The sequence below is a fragment of the Piliocolobus tephrosceles genome, chromosome 8 (assembly GCF_002776525.5).
Source record: "Piliocolobus tephrosceles isolate RC106 chromosome 8, ASM277652v3, whole genome shotgun sequence".
NCBI lineage: Eukaryota > Metazoa > Chordata > Mammalia > Primates > Cercopithecidae > Piliocolobus > Piliocolobus tephrosceles.
Window position 1 is genome coordinate 51,418,201 of NC_045441.1, and position 21,199 is coordinate 51,439,399.

Consider the following 21,199-nt stretch of genomic DNA (forward strand, 5'->3'; position numbering starts at 1 on the left):
GCTGTGTGTTCAAGCTTTAGTTCCAAAAGCCTGAAGAGGGAAAGAGAAGTAGCCACTCAGATAAATGGTGAAAGAGTGTTCCAGGCAGAAGGAAGAGCAATGGCCAAATCCCCCAGGACTCAAATGTGCCTCACATGTTGAAGGAACAGCAGAAGGGCCTGAGCAAGTCTGAAATACAGTTAGCCAAGGCCGTAATAGTATGAGAGGAGGTGGGGGAATTTATGGAGATCTAAAGAAGTCATGTACATAGGCCTGGGGCATCCACTGTAAAGACATTGACTTTTATTCTGAGTAAGATGGGAAACCAGTGGAGGGTTTTAGGCATAGCGGTGACATTTACAATAGCTTTTAACAGGATCCCTCTACTCTACTCACTGTGCTGGGATAGACTCTTAGGGTTGGGATCGGGGGTTGGAGAGAGGCAAGGGCAGAAGCAAGAAGCTGAGTTAGGAGGCTGTTATAGATGTCCAGTGAGAGACAGTGGTGACTTGGACCAGAGTACTGGCAGTGGAGATGGGGCAAGTGGTAAGTTTGTGAAGATATTCTGAAGTAAAGCCAATAAGCTTTGCTGATGCTCTGCATATAGTGTGCAAGAGAAGGGAAGGAATCAGAGATACCTGACTCATGCCCAGAGCGTTAAAGGTAAAGGGCTACCCAATGGCTAGTAGGTTGAATAAAGAGGCTGCAGTGGAGTGAGCTGCCCTTTACCAATGGTGTGGTAGAGATGTATTCATTGCTGTGGGCCAAGTGGAATCTGGTGATTGCTTAGATGTGAAAGGGACCCAATCTAGGTCCAGCAATTCTAGCAGAGAAAGATGTTGGGGTTGGTGGGCAAGGGTCATGTTTTTTGGAAGCCAGGGTTGTGAAGACAGTTTCATGAAGCCTGTAGGAGAAGGCAGTGCTGTGTGAGGGAACCACAGGTGGGAGATCTCCATAGCAACAAACAAGCAGACAGAAGGAGCCTGCGTCCCTGATGAGTATGCAGCTGCCATGTCAGACCAACACCACCCACCTGGATTTGATATGAGCGAGACGTCAACTTCCATTTTGTTTATTGCAATTTGGGTTTGTCTGCCATTTCCACCTGAACCTAATACTAATTTACCAATTTTATTCACGCTCTGTCAGAGAAAAGAATAGAGAAAGCTACACGACTCTTACGAGACAAAAAATGTAATAGGTGCTATTCAAAGACGGTTATAAGCCGCTTTCACATGTGAAGCTTGATGTAAATTCTAAAAAATGAAAGGAAGATAGGAAGGGAAAGGAAGAACACACTAGATATTATATTAAAGCACCATATTAAAAAAAACATACTACATATGACCAGGTTAAAAATTTCCTGGGAGCACAATGGTGGCTTAACATTAAGAAATCTGTTTATGTAACATACCAGCTTAACAGGGTAAAAGAGAAAATAGGACCTAAAGATCATCTTAAGAGGTTTCAGAAAAAAAGCATTTAATAAAACACCACCCATGTGTGCTTTTTTAAAAAGATTATTTCTTTAGAACTAGAAGGGAACTTTCTTTGATGGGTAACAGAATCACCTGAGAAGCCTGGTAAAAATACAAAGGTCCAGGCCCTTTCTTTTTTAAACAAACTTGGCATCTGTGTTCTTTTTAGTTCTTGAAGTGATTCTGACATACACCAAGTTTGAGAATCATTAGTGTAGAAATTACAACAAACATCACGTTTAATGGTGAAACTTTAGCTATATTCTCATTAAAGTAAGAAACAAGGTGAGGACGACTGCTTTCATCTCTAGCAGTCCTAGCCACTATATTAAGAAGAGAAGAAATAAAAATTATGAGAATTGGTTCCATATGAATTTTAGGATTTTGTTTTTATTTCTTTGAAGAATGTCACTGATATTCTGATAGGGAATGCATAGAATCTGTAGATTGCTTTGGGCAGTGTGGTCATTTTAACAATATTAATTATTCTGATTCATGAGCATGAGGTGTATTTCCATTTGTTTGTATCCTCTTGGATTTATTTCATCAGTGTTTTGTGTCTTTCCTTGTAGAGGTCTTCTCCCTTCTTGGTTAAATTTATTTCTATGTATTTTACTTTTTTGTAACTATCGTAACTGGAATTTTCTTCTTGATTTCTTTTTTAGCTAGTTTGTCTTTTGTGTATGGAAAGGCTACTGATTTTTGTAAGTTAATTTGTATCCTGCAACATTACTGAATTTACTTATCAATTCTAAGAGATTTTTGGTAGAGTGTTTAGGTTTTTCAGTGTACAGAATCATGTCATCCACAGAGACATTTTGACTTCCTCCACTCCAGTTCATATGCCTTTTCTTTCAAAGAGCCCATGGCTCTGGGTAGGACTGCCAGTACTGTATTGAATAAGAGGGTGAGAGTGGGCATCTTGCCTTGTTCCAGGTCTTAGAGAAAAAGCTTTCCACTTTCCCTGAGTATGTTGTTAGCTATAAATCTGTCATCTATGACCTTAATTGTGTTGAAGTACTTCCTTTTTATTGAGAGTTTTCATCATGAAGGAATGTCGAATTTTATCAGATGCTTTTTCTGCATTTATTGAGATGATCATATGGTTTTTGTCTTTTCTGTTGATGTGATGTAACATATTTATTAATTTGTGTATGTTGAACCATCCTTGCATCCCTAGGATAAATCCCACTTGATCATGATGTATTATCTTTTTGATGTGTTGTTGGATTCTGTTTGCTAGTATTTCATTGAAGATTTTTGCATCTATGCTCACCAGGGATATTGCCCTATAAATTTTTTGTTGTGTCCTTGTCTGGTTTTGTTATCATGGTTATGCTGGTCTTATAGAAAGGGAGACTTCCCTCCTCTTCAACTTTTTTGGAACACTTTGAGAAGATTTTTTATTCTTTTTAAAAATCTTGGTAGAATTCAGCAGTGAAGTCATGTGGTCCTGGGCTTTTATTTGTTGGGATACTTTTTATTACTGATTCAATCTCATTACTTGCAATTGGTCTGTTCAGGTTTTCTATTTCTTCTTGGTTCACTCTTTGTAGGTTGTATTGTCTAGGATTTTTTCCATTTCTTCTTGCTTTTCAAATTTATTGGTATATAGTTGTTCATAATCATCTCCAATGATGCTTTGTATTTGTGTGGTATCCATTGTTTCTCATATACTTTATAATGGGTTATTACAAATATTAGGAACACTGCTTATTTATGTAAGTCTTATCTCTCAAGCTTGCTGAACTCTATTAGTTCTAAATAATCTTCTTGGGCTTTTTGTATAATCATATTGCCTGCAAATATGGACAACTTTGTCCCTTTCCAATTCTCATACTTGCTAAATATTTTATCTTTTTAACTGAACCATACTAATTGTACATATTTATGGGGTACATAATGATGTTTCAATACATACAAAATATAGCGATCAACAGACCCACAGCTAGTATCACACTGAATGGGGAAAAACTAAAAGCCTTTCCTCTAAGATCTGGAACACAACAAGGATGCTCACTGTCACCACTGTTCTTCAACCTAGTACTAGAAGTCCTAGCTAGAGCAATCAAATGAGAAGGGAATAAAGGGCATCCAAATTGAAAAGGAAGATGTCAAATTATCTTTATTTGTTGATGATATGATCTTATATTTGGGAAAACCTAAAGACTCCATAAGAAATCTATTAGAACTGATAAATTCAGTGAAGTTGACAATAGCTAATATTTGGAAGCAACCTAATTGCCCATCAACAGATGAATTGATAAAGAAAATGTGGTACATGCACACAGTGGAATATTATTCAGCCATAAACAAGAATGAGATCCAGTCATTTGCAACAATATGGATGGAACTGAAGATCATCGTTTTAAGTAAAATAAGCAAGGCACAGGAAGACAAACCACATGTTCTCACTTTTTTGTGGGATCTAAAAATCAAATCAATTGAACTCGTGAACATAGAGAGTAGAAGGATGGTTACCAGAAGCTGGGAAGGGTACTGGGGGACTGGAGGGACAGGGATAGTTAATAGGTAGCAAAAAAAAAAAAGAATAAGACCTGCTATTGGATAGCACAATAGCATGATTATAGTCAATAACTTAATTGTATATTTTTAAAAAAGAATGTAATTGGATTGTCTATAACTCAAAGGATAAATACCTGAGGGGATGGATACCCCATTCTCTATGATGTGCTTATTTCACATTGCATGCCTGTATCAAAGTATCTCTTTGCTGTTGAGATGTTAGGGTTTCTTACATATTCTGGATATTAATCCCCTGTTAGATGAATAGTTTACAAATATTTTCTCCCATTTTGTAGGTTGTCTTACACTCTATAGACTATTTCCTTTGCTGTACAGAAGCTTTTTTAATGGACATAATCCCATTTGTTTTTGTTTTTGTTGCTTGTGCTTTTGATATCTTACTCATAAAATATTTCCCAGAACAATATCCTGAATCATTTCCCCATGTTTTCTTCTAGTAGTTTTATAGTTTTGGATCTTACATTTAGGTCTTTAATCTAGTTTGAGTTAATTTTGTATATGGCAAGAGGTGGGGGGTCTAGCTTCATTCATCTGTATATGGATATCCAGTTTTACCAGCACCAATTTATTGGAAATACTACTCTTCCCTCAAGGAATGTTCTTGGCACCTTTGCCAAAAAATCAGTTTGCTATAGATATGTGCATTAATCTCTGGGTTCTGTATTCTGTTCTGTTGGTCTATGTGTCCTTTATGCCAGCACCATGCTATTTTGATTACTATAGCTTTGTAGTATATTTTGAAGTCTGGTAGTGTGAGGTAGTATATTTTTAAGTCTGGTAGTGTGTGACCAGCTTTGTTCTTTTTGTTCAGAATTACTTTAGCTATTCCCCAAATAAAAGATCTAGACTAACTGAATGGATTAAAAAACAAGACCCAAATATATGCTGCCTATAAGAAATATACCTGTAAAGACACACATAGACTGAAAGTGAAGGGATGGGAAAATATATTATACACAAACAGAAACCAAAAGCGAGTAGGAGTAGCTATACTTAGACAAAATAGACTTTAAGCCAAAAGCTATTAAAAAAGCAAAAATGGACATATATAATAATAAAAAAATCAATTCAGCAAGAAATATAACAATTGAAAGTATATATACACCCAATACTGGAGCAACCATGCATATAAAGCAAATATTATTAGATCTAAAAGGAGAGAAAGACCCCAATATAATAATAGTTGGGGACTTCAACACCCCACTCTCAGCATTGGACAGATAAGCTAGGCAGAAAATTGGCAAAGAAACATCGGAATTAAACTACACCACAGAACAAATGGACCTAAGAACATTACATCCAACAGCTGCAGAATACACATTCCTTTTATCAGCACATGAAACATTCTGTAGGACTGACCATATGTTAGGACACAAAAGAAGTCTCAATAAATTTTTAAAAGTTGAAATCATATCAAATATCTGATGACAACAGAATAAAATTAGAAATCACTAACAAGAGAAACATTTGAAACTATACAAATAAGTGAAAATTAAACATGCTCCTGAGCAACCAATGCGTTAAGAAATTGGGAAGGAAATTTTAAAATTTCTTGAAACAAATAGAAATACAATATACCAAAACCTATGGTACATAGCAAAAGCAGTATTAAGAGGCAAGTTTATAGCAATAAATAACTACATCAAAAAAGTAGAAATACTTCAAATAAATAATCTAATTACACATCTCAAGGAACTAGAAAACAAGAACAAACTAAACCCAAAATTAGAAGAAGAACTAATAATGATCAGAGGAGAAATAAATGGCACTGAGACTAAAAAAATGCAAAAGATCAATGAAACAAAAAGTTGATTTCCTAAAAAGATAAATGAAATCAACAAACTATTAGCTAGACTAACAAAGAAAAAAGAAGACACAAATAAATGAATCAGAGATTCATTCCCTCCAGTCCCCCAGTACCCTTCCCAGCTTCTGGTAACCATCCTTCTACTCTCTATGTTCACGAGTTCAATTGATTTGATTTTTAGATCCCACAAAAAAGTGAGAACATGTGGTTTGTCTTCCTGTGCCTTGCTTATTTTACTTAAAACGATGATCTTCAGTTCCATCCATATTGTTGCAAATGACTGGATCTCATTCTTGTTTATGGCTGAATAATATTCCACTGTGTGCATGTACCACATTTTCTTTATCAATTCATCTGTTGATGGGCAATTAGGTTGCTTCCAAATATTAGCTATTGTCAACTTCACTGAATTTATCAGTTCTAATAGATTTCTTATGGAGTCTTTAGGTTTTCCCAAATATAAGATCATATCATCAACAAATAAAGATAATTTGACATCTTCCTTTTCAATTTGGATGCCCTTTATTCCCTTCTCATTTGATTGCTCTAGCTAGGACTTCTAGTACTAGGTTGAATAACAGTGGTGACAGTGAGCATCCTTGTTGTGTTCCAGATCTTAGAGGAAAGGCTTTTAGTTTTTCCCCATTCAGTGTGATACTAGCTGTGGGTCTGTTGATCGCTGTATTTTGTATGTATTGAAACATCATTATGTACCCCATAAATATGTACAATTAGTATGGTTCAGTTAAAAAGATAAAATATTTAGCAAGTATGAGAATTGGAAAGGGACAAAGTTGTCCATATTTGCAGGCAATATGATTATACAAAAAGCCCAAGAAGATTATTTAGAACTAATAGAGTTCAGCAAGCTTGAGAGATAAGACTTACATAAATAAGCAGTGTTCCTAATATTTGTAATAACCCATTATAAAGTATATGAGAAACAATTTATTCACAATAGCAACAGAAACTATAAAGTATCTAGGAATAAATATTATAAAATATGGGCATACACTTTGTGTAGAAAATTATAAAAACCTTACTGAAGGGTACAAATACCCAAATTAAAGGAGAGCTGTATTATATTTATGAAGGGAGATGTCTATTCTTTCTAAAAATAGAAATCAAATGCCATTCTTATCAAAATCTTAGTAGGTTTTGTTCGGATGTGATGATACGAAAGACTAGACTAGGTGGCCTTAGAATTCATATGTGAGCGTGAAACGTAAGAATGAAGACAATTTTGAAGAAGAGGAACAAGAAAGGGAATAAGATCTTAATACTTATTATAAAGTAATACAAATTAAAAGATAGTGTGGCATTGGTACAGAACTAGATGAAATGACTAACAGATCAGAAAAGAGAGTCCAGAAACAGACCTGTGCAATTAAAGAAATTCCATTATGACAAATTGGGAGACCCCTCTCCGTTTGGGAGAAAGGATGGTCTATTCTAGAGCTGTGCAATAGAAATACAATGTATTTGTATTTCTACACATTTGTAACTTAAAATTTTCCAGTGGCCACATTTCAAAAAGTAAAAAGAAACAGGTGAAATAAATTTTAGTAATATATTTTAACACCAAATATTCAGAATATCATTTAAACTTGTAATCAGTATTAAATTATTGACATATTCTGTACCGAGTCTCAGCATGTATTCCTCTTATTATTGCCCAGGCTGGAGTGCAATGGCACGATCTCGGCTCACCACAACCTCCACCTCCCACGTTCAAGTGATTCTCCTGCCTCAGCCTCCTGAGTAGCTGAGATTACAGGCATGTGCCACCACACCTAGCTAATTTTGTATTTTTAGTAGAGATGGAATTTCTCATGTTGGTCAGGCTGGTCTTGAACTCCCGACCTCAGGTGATCCACCTGCCTTGGCCTTCCAAAGTGTTGGGATTACAGGCATGAGCCACAGCTCTGTCCCCCGCAAAAAAAAAAAAAAAAAAAAAGAAAAGAAAAGAAAAGAAAATCCAGCGTGTATTATACACACAGTACATCTGGATTTGGACAAGTCACATTTCAAGTGCTCAAAAGCTTACATGTGACTAGTAGTTACAGTATTGGATAGCACAGCTCTGTTCAATAAATTGCACTAAGATAATTTATTGAACAGAGCTGCACTAAGATAGGTTGGTATTCACATGGAAAAAAACAGATTCCTACCTTGCACTAAAATTTCAGACATCAATGTGAAAAGCATAATTTGAATATTTTTACAAAAAGTATAAAAAATACCTTTATGATTTAAGGGTCAGGATAAGAAACATAAAGCATAAACTATAAAAAACAATTGATCTTTTGTATTGGGAGAAGATATATATGATGCACACGATTGATCAAGAAACAGCTTGGAATTTATAAAGAACTCCAACAAATCAGTAGATGTAAAGAAAAAACTCAATAGAGAAATGGTAAAAGTTATGAATGGCCAGTTCATAGAAGAGACAATTAAGTGGCCATTAAACCAGAAAAGATGCTCAACTTCAGTGGTAATCAAAGAAATGCAAATTAAAACCAAAAGATGTCATTTTATACCAACAGAGTAGCAAAATATTTAAGGCGGGTAATGCCAAGTGTTCATAAGGATACAAAGAGACAGGAACTCTCAAACACTGCTGATGAGAGAGAGTATAAATTGGCACAGTCACTTTGGGGAGCATCTAGCAAAGCTCTTGATATGCATCCCTCACGGTCTAGCAGTTCCAACCTGGCACATGCAGACTTTAACAAAAACATTCATGGAAATGCTGTTTTCAATAGAAAAGAAGGAAACTGGCCGGGTGCGGTGGCTCAAGCCTGTAATCCCAGCACTTTGGGAGGCTGAGACGGGCGGATCACGAGGTCAGGAGATTGAGACCATCTTGGCTAACCCAGTGAAACCCCGTCTCTACTAAAAAATACAAAAAACTAGCCAGGCGACGTGGCGGGCGCCTGTAGTCTCAGCTACTCGGGAGGCTGAGGCAGGAGAATGGCCTAAACCCGGGAGTGGGAGCTTGCAGTGAGCTGAGATCCAGCCACTGCACTCCAGCCTGGGCGACAGAGCGAGACTCCATCTCAAAAAAAAAAAAAAAAAGACGGAAACTGAATACCTACTAGTAGCAGAGGGATAAATTACTTAGTAAAATGCTAAAATGAATGAAGTAGGTCTATGAGTGTCAACATGGACACATTTCAAAAACATAGGAAGAATTAAAAATAAGTTGTAGAATGTTAATATAGAGTATGATACCATTTCTATAAAACATGGCATAGATTGAACATGCACAGTACGAATATAAAAAGTGCCAAGAAATGAGGAAGAATAAATAGGCAAGTCCTTTATTCTGATTTTTAAAATTGTTTTAATGCCATGCAAGTATGACAGATGTGAAGATTTTAAAGAGCTGAATGGCAGAGTGATTGGCATGTTCATCAGAGACCTTCGCCATGAGCAATAGATCACATGCTAGCTGGTTTAAGCAGAAGGGATTTGTTACAGGGCATTAGGTAGCAAACTGAATCTTAAGGATAATTTGGATTTGTTGACAGATAGCATTCAAAGCCAGAGTGAATGTGATTGGCCAGGGAGAAAGTAGGGTAAGAAGCAGCCTTGGAGGATGCATCAGGGACTTGCATGTTTGGGCAGAGGAGCCTGAGCAGAGGATGAGGGACAGGTTGTACCAAGGGGTGTGAGGGTGTGTGAAGGAGCCTCCATACCTGCTGCATGTCATCTGGCCTCAGTGATAGACCTGTGAGGTTGGTGAGTGGGGCCTTGATCTGTGACTGAGCGAAGTCTTGTGGCTCTAAATCCAGTGCCTTGATCTGTGACTGAGCGAGGTCTTGTGGCTCTAAATCCAGTGCCCCACAGGAACACTTGATATGCATCCACAGGAACACTGGATTTACAGCCACAAGACCTGGCTCAGTCACAGATCAAGGCTATTAACATTTGGAACTAGGCCTCCTTAACTCACCCTTCAGCGTGTACTTTCTGCACAGTAACTGTTGTCCATCATTTGGAGCTGTGGTTAACGTCTCAACTCTTTCCACCATATCACTCTGCATGGGACAGGTGTGGCTTCACTTCCAAAGTTCACTGGGTAGTAATAGTTACCATTCATGAAACTCTCATTTGCTAGACAGCCATAAGTGATGGTGCCTTATCACTGTGAAGAAGGGATACTAATGATTAAGCATTCTCAAACATTTTCCCAAGCTGTTGTGTATTTTAGAAAAGCATTTGCTTGCCTACTTTGTTCTCCAAATATGCTGAGTGTTGTCCACAGAGTACCTTAAGCCTCCATGAAATAAGAACTGGTATTAGCTCATTTTAATGACAAGAAAACTGAGACTTAAAAAGTAAGTTAACTTTCCATAAGTCACACTATTAGAAAGAGATGGAGCTACGATTTAACAGGAGGCTGTCTGGACCCAGCACCAGACCTCCTTGTGTCTACATTGCACTAGATTCTAGCCAAATCTACCATTATCTGTGTAACCTGCAATTGAACTAGTGACTTAGATCTTCAGATTCTTCAAACTGAATTATTTTGAAGCTTAATCATTCCTTCTGGGAAAAAGGAGAAAGAACATGCTGAAGAGTGAGTTAAGGAGGTCTGTTTCCTAAGGAAAAGCCCCTGTTCAAGGAGAAAGCTTCAATAACCAGAGTTCAGATGTTAGCCACAGCTCCAAATGACGGACAAGAGTTAGTGTGCATTTTCAGAATCTGCTTCTTGAATTATTCCCCTCCACTACCACATAAAAATGGGACATTTGAGTGCAGTATTTGTAGAAGGAACAAACCGTTAATGTAGAAAAGTTTGGGGTTGGCTACTGTGTGCTAGCACAGTGCTGGGTAAGGGTTGGGTAGGATGGTGAGCAAAGCAGATGGGATTCCAGTCCTCATGAAGCTTATAGTTTAGACAGTGTTACATTAGAGATGGAGTTGATAATATGGTTATAGGGGTGGGACCCATGGACATCTTGGTTATGAAGGGAGGAGTGTATGGGTGGGGAAAGTTCTCTGCCACTTCTGAGAATTTGAACAACCTTCACAGTGCTGCAAAGCCCCTTTCTTTGCTAATGAGTCCTGGTTCATTTCAGGTATCCAAACACCTGAGTAAGTTGGAGCCAACCCCAGGTCAGGTGTAAGTCCTGATTGCTCAATCAATGGAATTACCTGAAGGACTTGTTAAAAAAAAAAAAGAAAGAAAGAAAAGAAAAAGATCGCAGAATCCTTCCCCTGGATTCAGTGAGTCAGGCAAGAGAATTTGCCTTTTTAACAAGTCCCAGTTCATGCTGTTGCTGATCAAGGGATCTCACATTGTGAACCACTGTTCTAAACTAATCCTGGTGATCTCATTCCCCTTGCTAGTGACTGGTTTAGTCATATGCATGCAATGCAATTCTGGCCAATATAAGGGATTGTATGTTGGGGAATGTCATTCAGACCCCTATTAACTTCAGCAGGGATGGCACCAGGTTCAAAAGGCCAAAGCAAAGACCCAGAGCCAGTAAACAAGACAGAGTGTTGTTAGTGGGAAACTTACATACAGAGCGGTCCAGTGGCAGCAGGCTGGACAGGAGGACCACATGTTCTAGTGATGGTAGGCTGGGCCGGAGAACCGTTGCCGCTTGTAAAAAGCATGCAGTTTATAGAGCATTTTCACTTAGCACCCTTCCCCTAACAACCTCCAGCTGGCAACCTTCATTGAACTCAAAGGGTCTTGATCCATAGGACCGGGCGGGGGCTCAGATGTTCCTCATAGATGAGAAACTAATCTCCAGGTTTGCCACTCCCAGTTCCTCGGAAGTCCAAATACACATTCAGGTGTGTTTGCCACACAGCATCATTCTCAGGGTATGCTTAAGTAATTGCTGTCAGGTGTCGCTGTCTACCATACACGGGACTCCTAGGAAAGTTTTCCTCACTGTTAATGGGACACACAAGAAGAGAAAGGCATTGACTTGGTGGTCTTTGTAGCCTCCTTGTAACTATGTGAGCCAAAACCCAAGGAGAAATAACAATACGCTTAGGATGGTGGAGTAGAGAGAAAGACAGCACCGACCTTGGAAATGGCCCTTATGGCTAGTACCTCCTACGTTCTCTGCCTGGAGACAAATACGTAGTACCCATTCCCCTTGGAGTCCAAAACCTTTAACACGATCAGTTTCCTCTCTCTAGCCAGACTAACTTTATTGTTTAATTCTTCCAGTGCAATAAGCCTTTTCCTCGCCTCCAAATATTCAGCGTCTGGCTCATTAATAAATGCTTGATAAATACTGGTTAAAAGTTAATGTTACATTTTTAAAATAAAAGACTGATTATACACGAGATTGATAAACTTGGGAATTTATAAGCTGAGTTGGGTTTTCATAGGAGCCAGGACAGCCCAGGCAATCCTTCATCTATATGGTATGTTTCTTTCTGATGCTCTCTTCACTGTCCTTCCCTTAACCTTCTCTCTTCCTCTCTCTTCCCTTCTAGGCTGTTATCCTTGACATCTGCAGCAGCCCCTCCAAGCTGTGGAGATCAGGTCATCGGGAATGCCCATTTACGGCAATGGAAGAAAGAAAAAGGGGTCTCCTCCCATCCTTACCACTGCATTCTCCCACCAACACTGCTCCTGTCCCACTTCCCACAACTTAATTGTTGACAATTTAACAGTGGGTTTCTGGAAACAGTGCTGCCTTCGTGATGGTCTACCAGAGTTATTCCAATAGCAGGAATTTCAAGCCTGGTAAGGGGAGCCATGTCAGGCTGCCAGATGGTGGGGAAGACAGGTGTGGGTGAGCTGGCTTCAGACTAAAGGAAGAGGGGATCAAGTGTTGAAATCACATTTGAGAAAAGGAGTCAAGTGAACTTCATTACCCATTATGGAGCCCTGTTATATCCTTTAGTGCTACTTGGACTTGGATTGAACCTGTGACAAATCCTTTGCTTATGCTTCTTCCATCCCTGCTTCCATGTTATATCCTTTCCCCTTCTAAAATGGTAATAATGAGAAATAACTATTACTAATTACCCTAGAACATAAATTTCATAAGATGTCACAATCAGAATATCATCCTCAGTTTTTCAGAGCTGCAAATTACCCATGGTTATATGCAGGTAGTACTAAATGGACAGATCTGGGATCAAGCTCAGGTCTTTCTGACTTTAAAATTCTTGTTCTGCTACCCTCCAGGTGGCCTAGGGTGATTTGCCCTAAATGGTTCACCACTGTAGGATGATGCATCCATGCAGTGGGGCTTATAGAAAGTGAATGTGGAGCCTCAGAGTCTTAATCTTGAAGCAGGCTCTCTAGAAGGAAGCTTGCAGAAGGAGTGGGGACTCAATGGGATGCTGTTTTCTCATTGTGTTTCAGTGATGACTGAAAATCTGTTGCCAACAACTATCTGGAAACAATGTTTTGACGATCCACCACCCCACAGCCTCCAAACCACTTTCTTGCACATACTCCAGAATAATAGACAGAAGAATTTAATACATGTGATGCTTTGCCTTCCATTTACACTATCATAAATTACAAAGTATTGTTCACTTCACAAAATAAAACCATTTCCAGATAATTTTTTGACAGTATCAAGAAGTACATAAACTACAACAAACAAAGCTGTACAGTTGGGAGGAGGGATAATAGCAGGGAAGAGGTCAAACCATTCTGACCTCCGTGTGCCAATGGAGTCCATCTGCATAGCCCTTGGGACTGTTCAGGTCAACAGTCACACGGTGATGCTCCACGTAACACAGTCATTCTCTTCTGCTCACTCCAAAGCAAGATTGGTGAGTTTACACAAATCATCTCAATCAAAGGAAAAGACAATGTAGTTGGATTTTTTAAAAATCTAGATTTACAGTTTTTGATGTTTTAAATATTTCACCTATGTTACAAAATATAGAAATCTTGGTGTGAAAGGCTCATGCTAAGATAAATATAACCAAGAGAATGGAACTATAGTAATAAAATCAAATGATCCACACAGAGCTACTTTTGTCAAGGAGGAACAAATATTTGGTAAAAACCAACCTTATTCTCACTTTAAAAAATAGGTTTCTAGAACAAAAATGAAAAACATTGACAATTATTCTGCAGATTCGCTTTTCACCAATACAGAAATGTGGCAAAAATACAATTTGATATTAACAGATGAATTCAGAGGGCTTGGCCGGGAAGAAAAGAGGGAAAGTGCTAACTTTTTACACAGACCAGATACATCCAGTGTTCTCAAATAATTTCAGGTAAAATGACAGCATTCTGTATCTTCTGGGATACACACTCATGATACGAAAAGACTATGACCAATTCCAAAGCATACTTTGGGAATTCACAAAATTTGTATGAAAAGAAAATCTGTGGACATTTCAGACCATCCTACAATTGCTATAAATATATGCCATACAATAGAAGAATGCCAGTGCTTAAGAGCAAAAACTTCAAAAGCAAGAACACAAGGGGCCGGTGAAATTTCATTGAAAAGCACTGAGGAGGACAGAGGTATGTCAAGATAATACTGCATTCGTGGTCAGCTTTTTCAGGGTGTCACAGCAAAATGAGGGACAAGGTACACAGGGTAATAACCAATGCACTGCATTGAGTTCTATTTGCTAAAAATAACATTCTTGTGGCTAAAATATGTTTTATGATATAGGTTTCATTTAACATTGAACAGAACTGTCTTCTTTTTGTAAGTGGAAAATGTATAACTGTATCAAGTACCTTTATGAATTAAGTTCCCTTTTATTAAGACTGAAATTTAAAGGTCTACATTGTTTTTAATAAATTAAAGCTGTATTAATCACTCTTCCAGCAAACCAGACATACCTAGGAGGCACAGCAAAAGACCCAAGGCGAGGGGGCTTCCCTCACCTTCACCCTTGTTCTCACGTGGAGGTGGCGCATGTCTATGAGACACAGTACCCCACTCAGCGATCCTCTGCGGTCCAGCAAATTCTAGCACTTGTTTGGAAAACAAATCAAGTGGTAAGAAAAGTTTTTATTCCTTTAGCTTTGTCAACTTGGATGGGGCTGAGGCCATTCAACTCATTTCCCTGATGGATTAGAATAAAACGTCTTCATTTTCTATTAAAATCTGCACAATCAGCTTTTGGTACCGCATATCATGCAGGGTGGTAAGGGTGCTGTCCTCAGGGGGCCTCATCAGAGTGGGCCCAAACACGATCCCCAGATTTTCTGCATTCATGAAATTGTCTTTTTCATTCATAGTAACCCTGCAAAACATACAGAACAGAGACATTATGGAGACTTGAGGATTGATTTTATGTATTGATTATGTATGTAAGTGCCAAGAACATCTCTGCTTCAGGAAATTACAAGAAAAAATTGGGAATCAGAATAGCAGAAAGGTTTTTTTTTAGTTTGTTTGTTTGTTTGTTTGTTTGTTTTTTTTGAGACGGAGTCTTGCTCTGTCGCCCAGGCTGGAGTGCAGTGGCCGGATCTCAGCTCACTGCAAGTTCCGCCTCCCAGGTTCACACCATTCTCCTGCCTCAGCCTCCTGAGCAGCTGGGACTACAGGCGCCCGCCACCATGCCCGGCTAATTTTTTTGTATTTTTTAGTAGAGACGGGGTTTCACCGTGTTAGCCAGGATAGTCTCGATCTCCTGACCTCGTGATCCGCCCGTCTTGGCCTCCCAAAGTGCTGGGATTACAGGCTTGAGCCACTGCGCCCGGCCAGAAAGGTATTTTTGAAGGGTAATTTACCGATTTTTTGTTTTAAATTGTTGACATTGCCTTCGCCAGTGGAAATGAATTACATATGTGAATCTGGCAGGAACACAATTTTTTAAATTAGAAAATTAGTCCTCCTTATTAAGTAAATATGGAACTATCATTTAAGGAATACTGGTTTGTAGGGGCAGCAGATTCTGAGGCTGGCCCATGGTCCTTTCAGAGGCCTCATACGGAAGGCTTTTTTTTCCTCTCTTGTGGCTTCCTGCTGGTCTGTATGCTGGAGAGTGGGAAGGGAAGGGCAGGATCCCTGTCTGCTGGGAGGACTGGTGCCAGAGGAGAAAGGTTATGTGTAGAATGGGCTGTCATGAATGTAGGAAGAACCAGGCTGTTATCTTGGGGCGGGGGAATGGCTGGAATGTGGCCAAACTGGAAGGCAGTTGGACATTATTTCTAGTTCCCACAGGATGAGGTCTATGGCAGCTGAAATTAAAAATCATCATTTTGACATCCAGATAAGAACTGCAGAGCCTTTAAGAATAAAATTCAAACTGCAAAGTTGGTTTAATATCTTCCTCATGGAATAAAATTGCAATCTCCCAGAGTTACGTTTTCACAAATTTAAGTTTCAGAATGTTCCTAATAGATGTAAAAGGGAGTGGGTTATCCAAAAAAGAGCAAAATATAATTAAAATGTGTTTAGATTGTGCATAGAAAGCCATCCCTTTCTGTCTATTTCCTTATAACTCATTAGGATTAGCCATTGAGTATTATTTTAAGGTCAACCCAGTTTGTGTCATGTACATGCCACAAAGCTAAAGAGGAAGGTTGGAAAGAGGACATTTCTCACCATCAAAGTGCTCACAGCTTCCTCTTAGGTCAGGCACTATGCCTGACCAAACAAGATGGCTAGCAAACCCACTATGATAAAGATACAGTATTATTGGCGTTTAAGGTTCAGCTGAAAGGTGTCAGCATTTTTTCTGGTAGTGGTACTTTGCCTTCCAAATTGTAACTGGATATTGATCACAATAAATATTTTACAGCTGATTGAAAGCCAGATGTGACACCCATAGTTAATTATCTAAAAATTACTTGTACTCCTAAATTCAGTAAATTAATCAAAATGGGAATATTCTGAGCTAAATGTTACCATCACCTGTCACTGAATCTGAGCAACAATATTGTATGTCTTAAAAGGTAGAAAAAACCTCAATACCTACTGTTTATACAGTCCTCAGTTTGCTACTTTTCACTTACTAAGTAGATCTGTGAACTGGTCAATGTAGACAATTTTTGGTTCATTTTATCAAAGAATGGGCTGCTGCCAAATGTCTTTCAAAAACACAGAGGTACACAGATGTGCCCTGATCCTTCCAATGTTACACCACCAATTCATCAACCTCATTACACATGTGCAGTGAGAGAGAGAGAGACAAGGTTTAGGGAGAATAGTGTCACCAGAGTTTCCAGTGTCCCATAAACATCCAGATGTCTCCATCTCTGTCTCCCACACACTCACACAGACAGTTCTGTGTGTGGCAGGTACTCTCTGAGATGGCCCTCAGTGATATGCCTCCTGGAATTCACACCCTGCATCCCTTCCCCTAAAGTATGGGCTGGACTTGATTTGCTTCTAACAGATAAAACATGGCAAAAGCAATAGGATGTCACTTCTGAGATTAGGTTACAAAAAGACTGTCTTTCATATTGGGTGTTCTTGCTTTCTTGTTCTGAGAGAAGCCAGTTGGCTTCTAGTAGATTTGCTAGAAATATCACTCCCACAAGTTTTAATTTAAACTGCCTATGGAGAAATGCACATGGCAAGAAACTGAGGGTTGACTCGAGCAAACAGTTGGTGAGGGAGTGAAGCCTTCAGTCCAACAGCCTTTAAGGAACTGAATCCTGCCAACAACCATGTGAGTGGGCTTGGAGATGGATGCTACCACCATTAAGCCTTCAGGAGTGAATTTTTTTTTTTCTTGAGACAGAGTCTCATTCTGTTGCCCAGGATGGAGTGCAGTGGTGCAATCTTTGCTCACTGTAGCCTTTGTCTCCTGGGTTCAAGCAATTGTCCTGTCTCAGCCTTCTGAGTAGCTGGGATTACAGGCACATCAAGCCTTCAGATAAGACTGCAGCCTCATTACAGACCTTGAACTGGAGGCAGCCAGCTGATTCACACCAGGATTCCTGACCCTTGGAAACTATGAGATAATAAATGTTTACTGTTTTAAGCCACTAAGTTTTGGGAGAAGTTTGTTACTTAATGATATAGAACTCACACATCCAGAAAAATAAGAGATCAGGCTGGAAATGTGCTCTTCCAGGAGGCAGGCAGGCTCAGGAGCCTGGAAAGGGGCAAGCAACAGGGGGACGAACAGGACACAGAGTACAGGGCTTGTATCAGATGAAGATGCAGACGCAGAGGCAGAGTAGGTAAAGGCTGTGCATCAGCCTGCCTGGGATCCTGGCTACACCTCTTCAAATCAGCTATGTAACCTCCCCAAGTGTCAGCAATCTCACAAGTGACATGAGGCCCCTAATGGTGCCCCCCCCTCCCCGCAACTGTTTTTTTTTTTTTTGAGACGGAGTCTTGCTCTGTCACCCAGGCTGGAGTGCAGTGGCACGATCTCGGCTCACTGCCAGCTCTGCCTCCTGGGTTCACGCCATTCTCCTGCCTCAGCCTCCCGGGTAGCTGGGACTACAGGCGCCTGCCACCATGCGCAGCTAAGTTTTTGTATTTTTAGCAGAGACAGGGTTTCACCGTGTTAGCCAGGATGGTCTCAATCTCCTGACCTCGTGATCTGCCCACCTCGGCCTCCCAAAGTGCTGGGATTTACAGGCGTGAGCCACCGCAACGGTGCCCCTTTCATAGGCATGATACACTGAAAGTGCCTGGCGTGGCTCCTGGCACAGTGACGCTCCAGCAGTTATGGCTGGGGCTGGAGGCTCGGTCCCCTCAGGGGGCTGGGGAGGAATGCTGTCCACTTTTCCTTATGCATTAATTGCTCTAGGGGCAGAGCAGGCTTTGTGCACGAGGCATGAGCTTACTTTTTGAGGTGGATCATTAGGTACCGGAGGGTTTCATAGTGGGCAGGAGGCAGCAGCATCAGCACTTCATGGACGGCTTCCAGCCTCTCATCTGCATTGGAGATTTCTGTGAAGTTCATGCATGATGGGTATTAGTTCAGAGGGTGGCATTCAAGTTTTTAGATAAGTAACAAGAAGTTTTTGTTTTAGCCAGAAATGGGGGCAGGATTCTATTAAATTGATGCAATCCAAGCACTGTTTCACTTAATCAATTTGTTGGTGTCCTGTGTCATTCAGGAAAGAGTTTGAGGCTGAGCACCACATGCTTATTGAATGTCCTCTGGGTGGCCAGAGGCTGGACGCTGTCCTTGCCCTCCATGAACCCGTAAGCCAGCAGAATGCATACAGTCAGGGAGCATATGTGCAGACTGTGCTTTGCTTTCTTCTGAACAGTAGATTTGCTAGAAATATCACTCCCACAAGTTTTAATTTAAACTGCACCACATACAGTACTATTCCCTTGAAGTTGTCTAAGAGTCTTTCTCTGGGAGACTTCTACAACCTAATATATTTTACAAGGCAAGGACATTGGCAATGAGCCACCCAACTCAGCCTGCACTCATGGCACTTCTCACTGTAGTGCTGGCATGCTTAACCCTGGTGCACAGCCCAGGTTAGGAAGTGGAGACTGGACATATTAACAATGGGAGGAAGAGTACAGCTTCTGGCTTTTGGGTCTCTGATAGGTACTGGCAGCTACTCAAAGAAAACCCTCCTGCTATTCCTCCTGGAGTAGAGGATGCTAGAACCTTCTTTGCCAGGACCACTAGGGCCCCGGAAGGAGGGAATAGTCTTACCGGGGTCAGGGCCTCAGCTCATCTGAAAAGTGCATCTCACACTGATCCCATCTCACACTGCCTTTGTGTCTCCCCATCAGGCATCTCATTACTATATTTAACAGCATACATAAACTTTTCAACCTTTAAAGGTTTTTTTTTTTTTTTTTAAATTTTTTATAACAACAACAACAACAACAATAACAACAAGCAAAAAACTTCCTCAAAGTGAGCTTGACTTCTATGTCATGTGTCTCAGCATCTGAATCTCCCTTTGGTCACTTTTGCCTCTTCCTGGGCAAAGTGTAGTCCCTTCCTCCAGACCTGCCCTCTTTTCACTCTCTTCTCTCTCCTACAGCAGTGGGCCCAAGTGCCAAACACTGAATGAGCAACCCTGGGCTGATGGAAGGCAAATCCTGATGTCCCATTCCTGGACGCATGAGCTCAGCTCTCCAAGCCTTGCTTTTCTTCTCTGTAAAATGGGATTATAAGATTTGCCACATGGGGTAAATGAGGGAATTAAACTAGAAGGCGCTGGTGAGACGTTCTAGTATACTGCTTGACACAGTATACTCTGGCCTTCTGTTCGTTTTGAACAGCATCAATAGACAAAACTTGGTTGTGACTTTAACTGATTAGGAATGAAATTCTGCCTAACAGATAAAAGTAGTTAATCTAGACCAAGCTTGTCCAACCCGCAGCCTGTGGGCCGCACATGCCCAGGAAAGCTTTGAATATGGCCCAGCACAAATTTGTAAACCTTGAAAAACATTATTAGATTTTAAATTAATTTATTTAAAAATTATTTAAAATGATCATTAAAGCTATCATTAATGTTAGTATATCTTCTTCTTCCAGTGTGGCCCAGGGAAGACAAAAGATTGGATCCCCATGATCTAGTCAGTCCTCACTGAAGATTTTTTTTTCTGCGACAGAAATATTCATGCTTTCAACACAGAATGGGCCTGACTGTGTTGGTTCCCAGCATACAAGGAACGATGTGGACAGAACTGCCTGACACATACGTCAGTCCACAGAGTTCTTAGAACTGGTTCAAGTCAGCTGTTGAACTATGCCTGGTCATCTATTTGCCGTTGTGCCCTCACTTGACAAGAGAGGTACAAATGCAATAATTTAAACAGTTCTGAGTTTTAATTTTCTGACGGTCAAAAGCATTGTACTTAAAAATTTCTTAAAAATAAAAAATTAATTTGAAGTACTTACTTGCTGCATCTATAAATTTGGAGTAGGTATCATATGTGATGACAGGGATGGGTAAGTCTCTGAAATACAGTTTCAGGGCTCCAGTGATGATGTTTATGTCTGGATAGACATTGGCAGATATATCGGCCTTTTCCCCATCTGAAAAACAATCAGTGATCCAAGTCCTAATTAGGACCTTATTTCACCAAGGCATGTACAGAAAGAAAGAAAAAAAAAAAAAAAAAATCCAATGGTGAATGCTCCCTGACAAGTCTCAGCTAACTCTTTTGGCTTCTAGTAACACTGAAGTGTAGGAGGCAACAGAAGGGAGTCTGGTGAGAGGGAGGTACGCTCTGAGGGTTTGTGCAGGCAAACGGGTGATAAAACAAACTTCAAACAGTGCTTTGGGTCCCGGCCCCTGGTAATTTGCTAAATAGAAATTTAGCACAATAATTTGTATTATAGACACAAAGGTTCATAAGAAAATGACAATCTAATCTGAAACAAGAGAACATCAAGAAGCTCTAATACATCTCCACCAGTGTTTTTTAGACTTGGATTTGGAAGTCACATTCACAAAATGATTGTTGAATAGTTTCAGTTCTTATTGTTTCTTTCAGGTTCACTGAAGGGGTTTGTTTAT

The 21,199-nt window shown here is 39.8% G+C and overlaps 1 protein-coding gene and 1 pseudogene across 1 annotated transcript in view; both read right to left on the reverse strand.

Moving 5' to 3' along the window:
- Positions 1 to 9,851, reverse strand: part of LOC111551879 — a 41,682-nt pseudogene extending 31,831 nt beyond the window's left edge.
- Positions 9,852 to 13,258: 3,407 nt separating this feature from the next.
- The window catches only part of CHN2 (chimerin 2), a 313,595-nt gene continuing 305,654 nt past the window's right edge, over positions 13,259 to 21,199 (reverse strand). The window contains exons 11-13 of the mRNA XM_023225955.2: positions 20,578 to 20,715; positions 18,539 to 18,644; positions 13,259 to 15,030 (exon numbers count right to left, since the gene is read on the reverse strand). Of these exons, the coding sequence (XP_023081723.1) occupies positions 14,859 to 15,030; positions 18,539 to 18,644; positions 20,578 to 20,715 (416 nt within the window). The 3' untranslated portion in view covers positions 13,259 to 14,858. The remainder of the gene's footprint in view (positions 15,031 to 18,538; positions 18,645 to 20,577; positions 20,716 to 21,199) is intronic.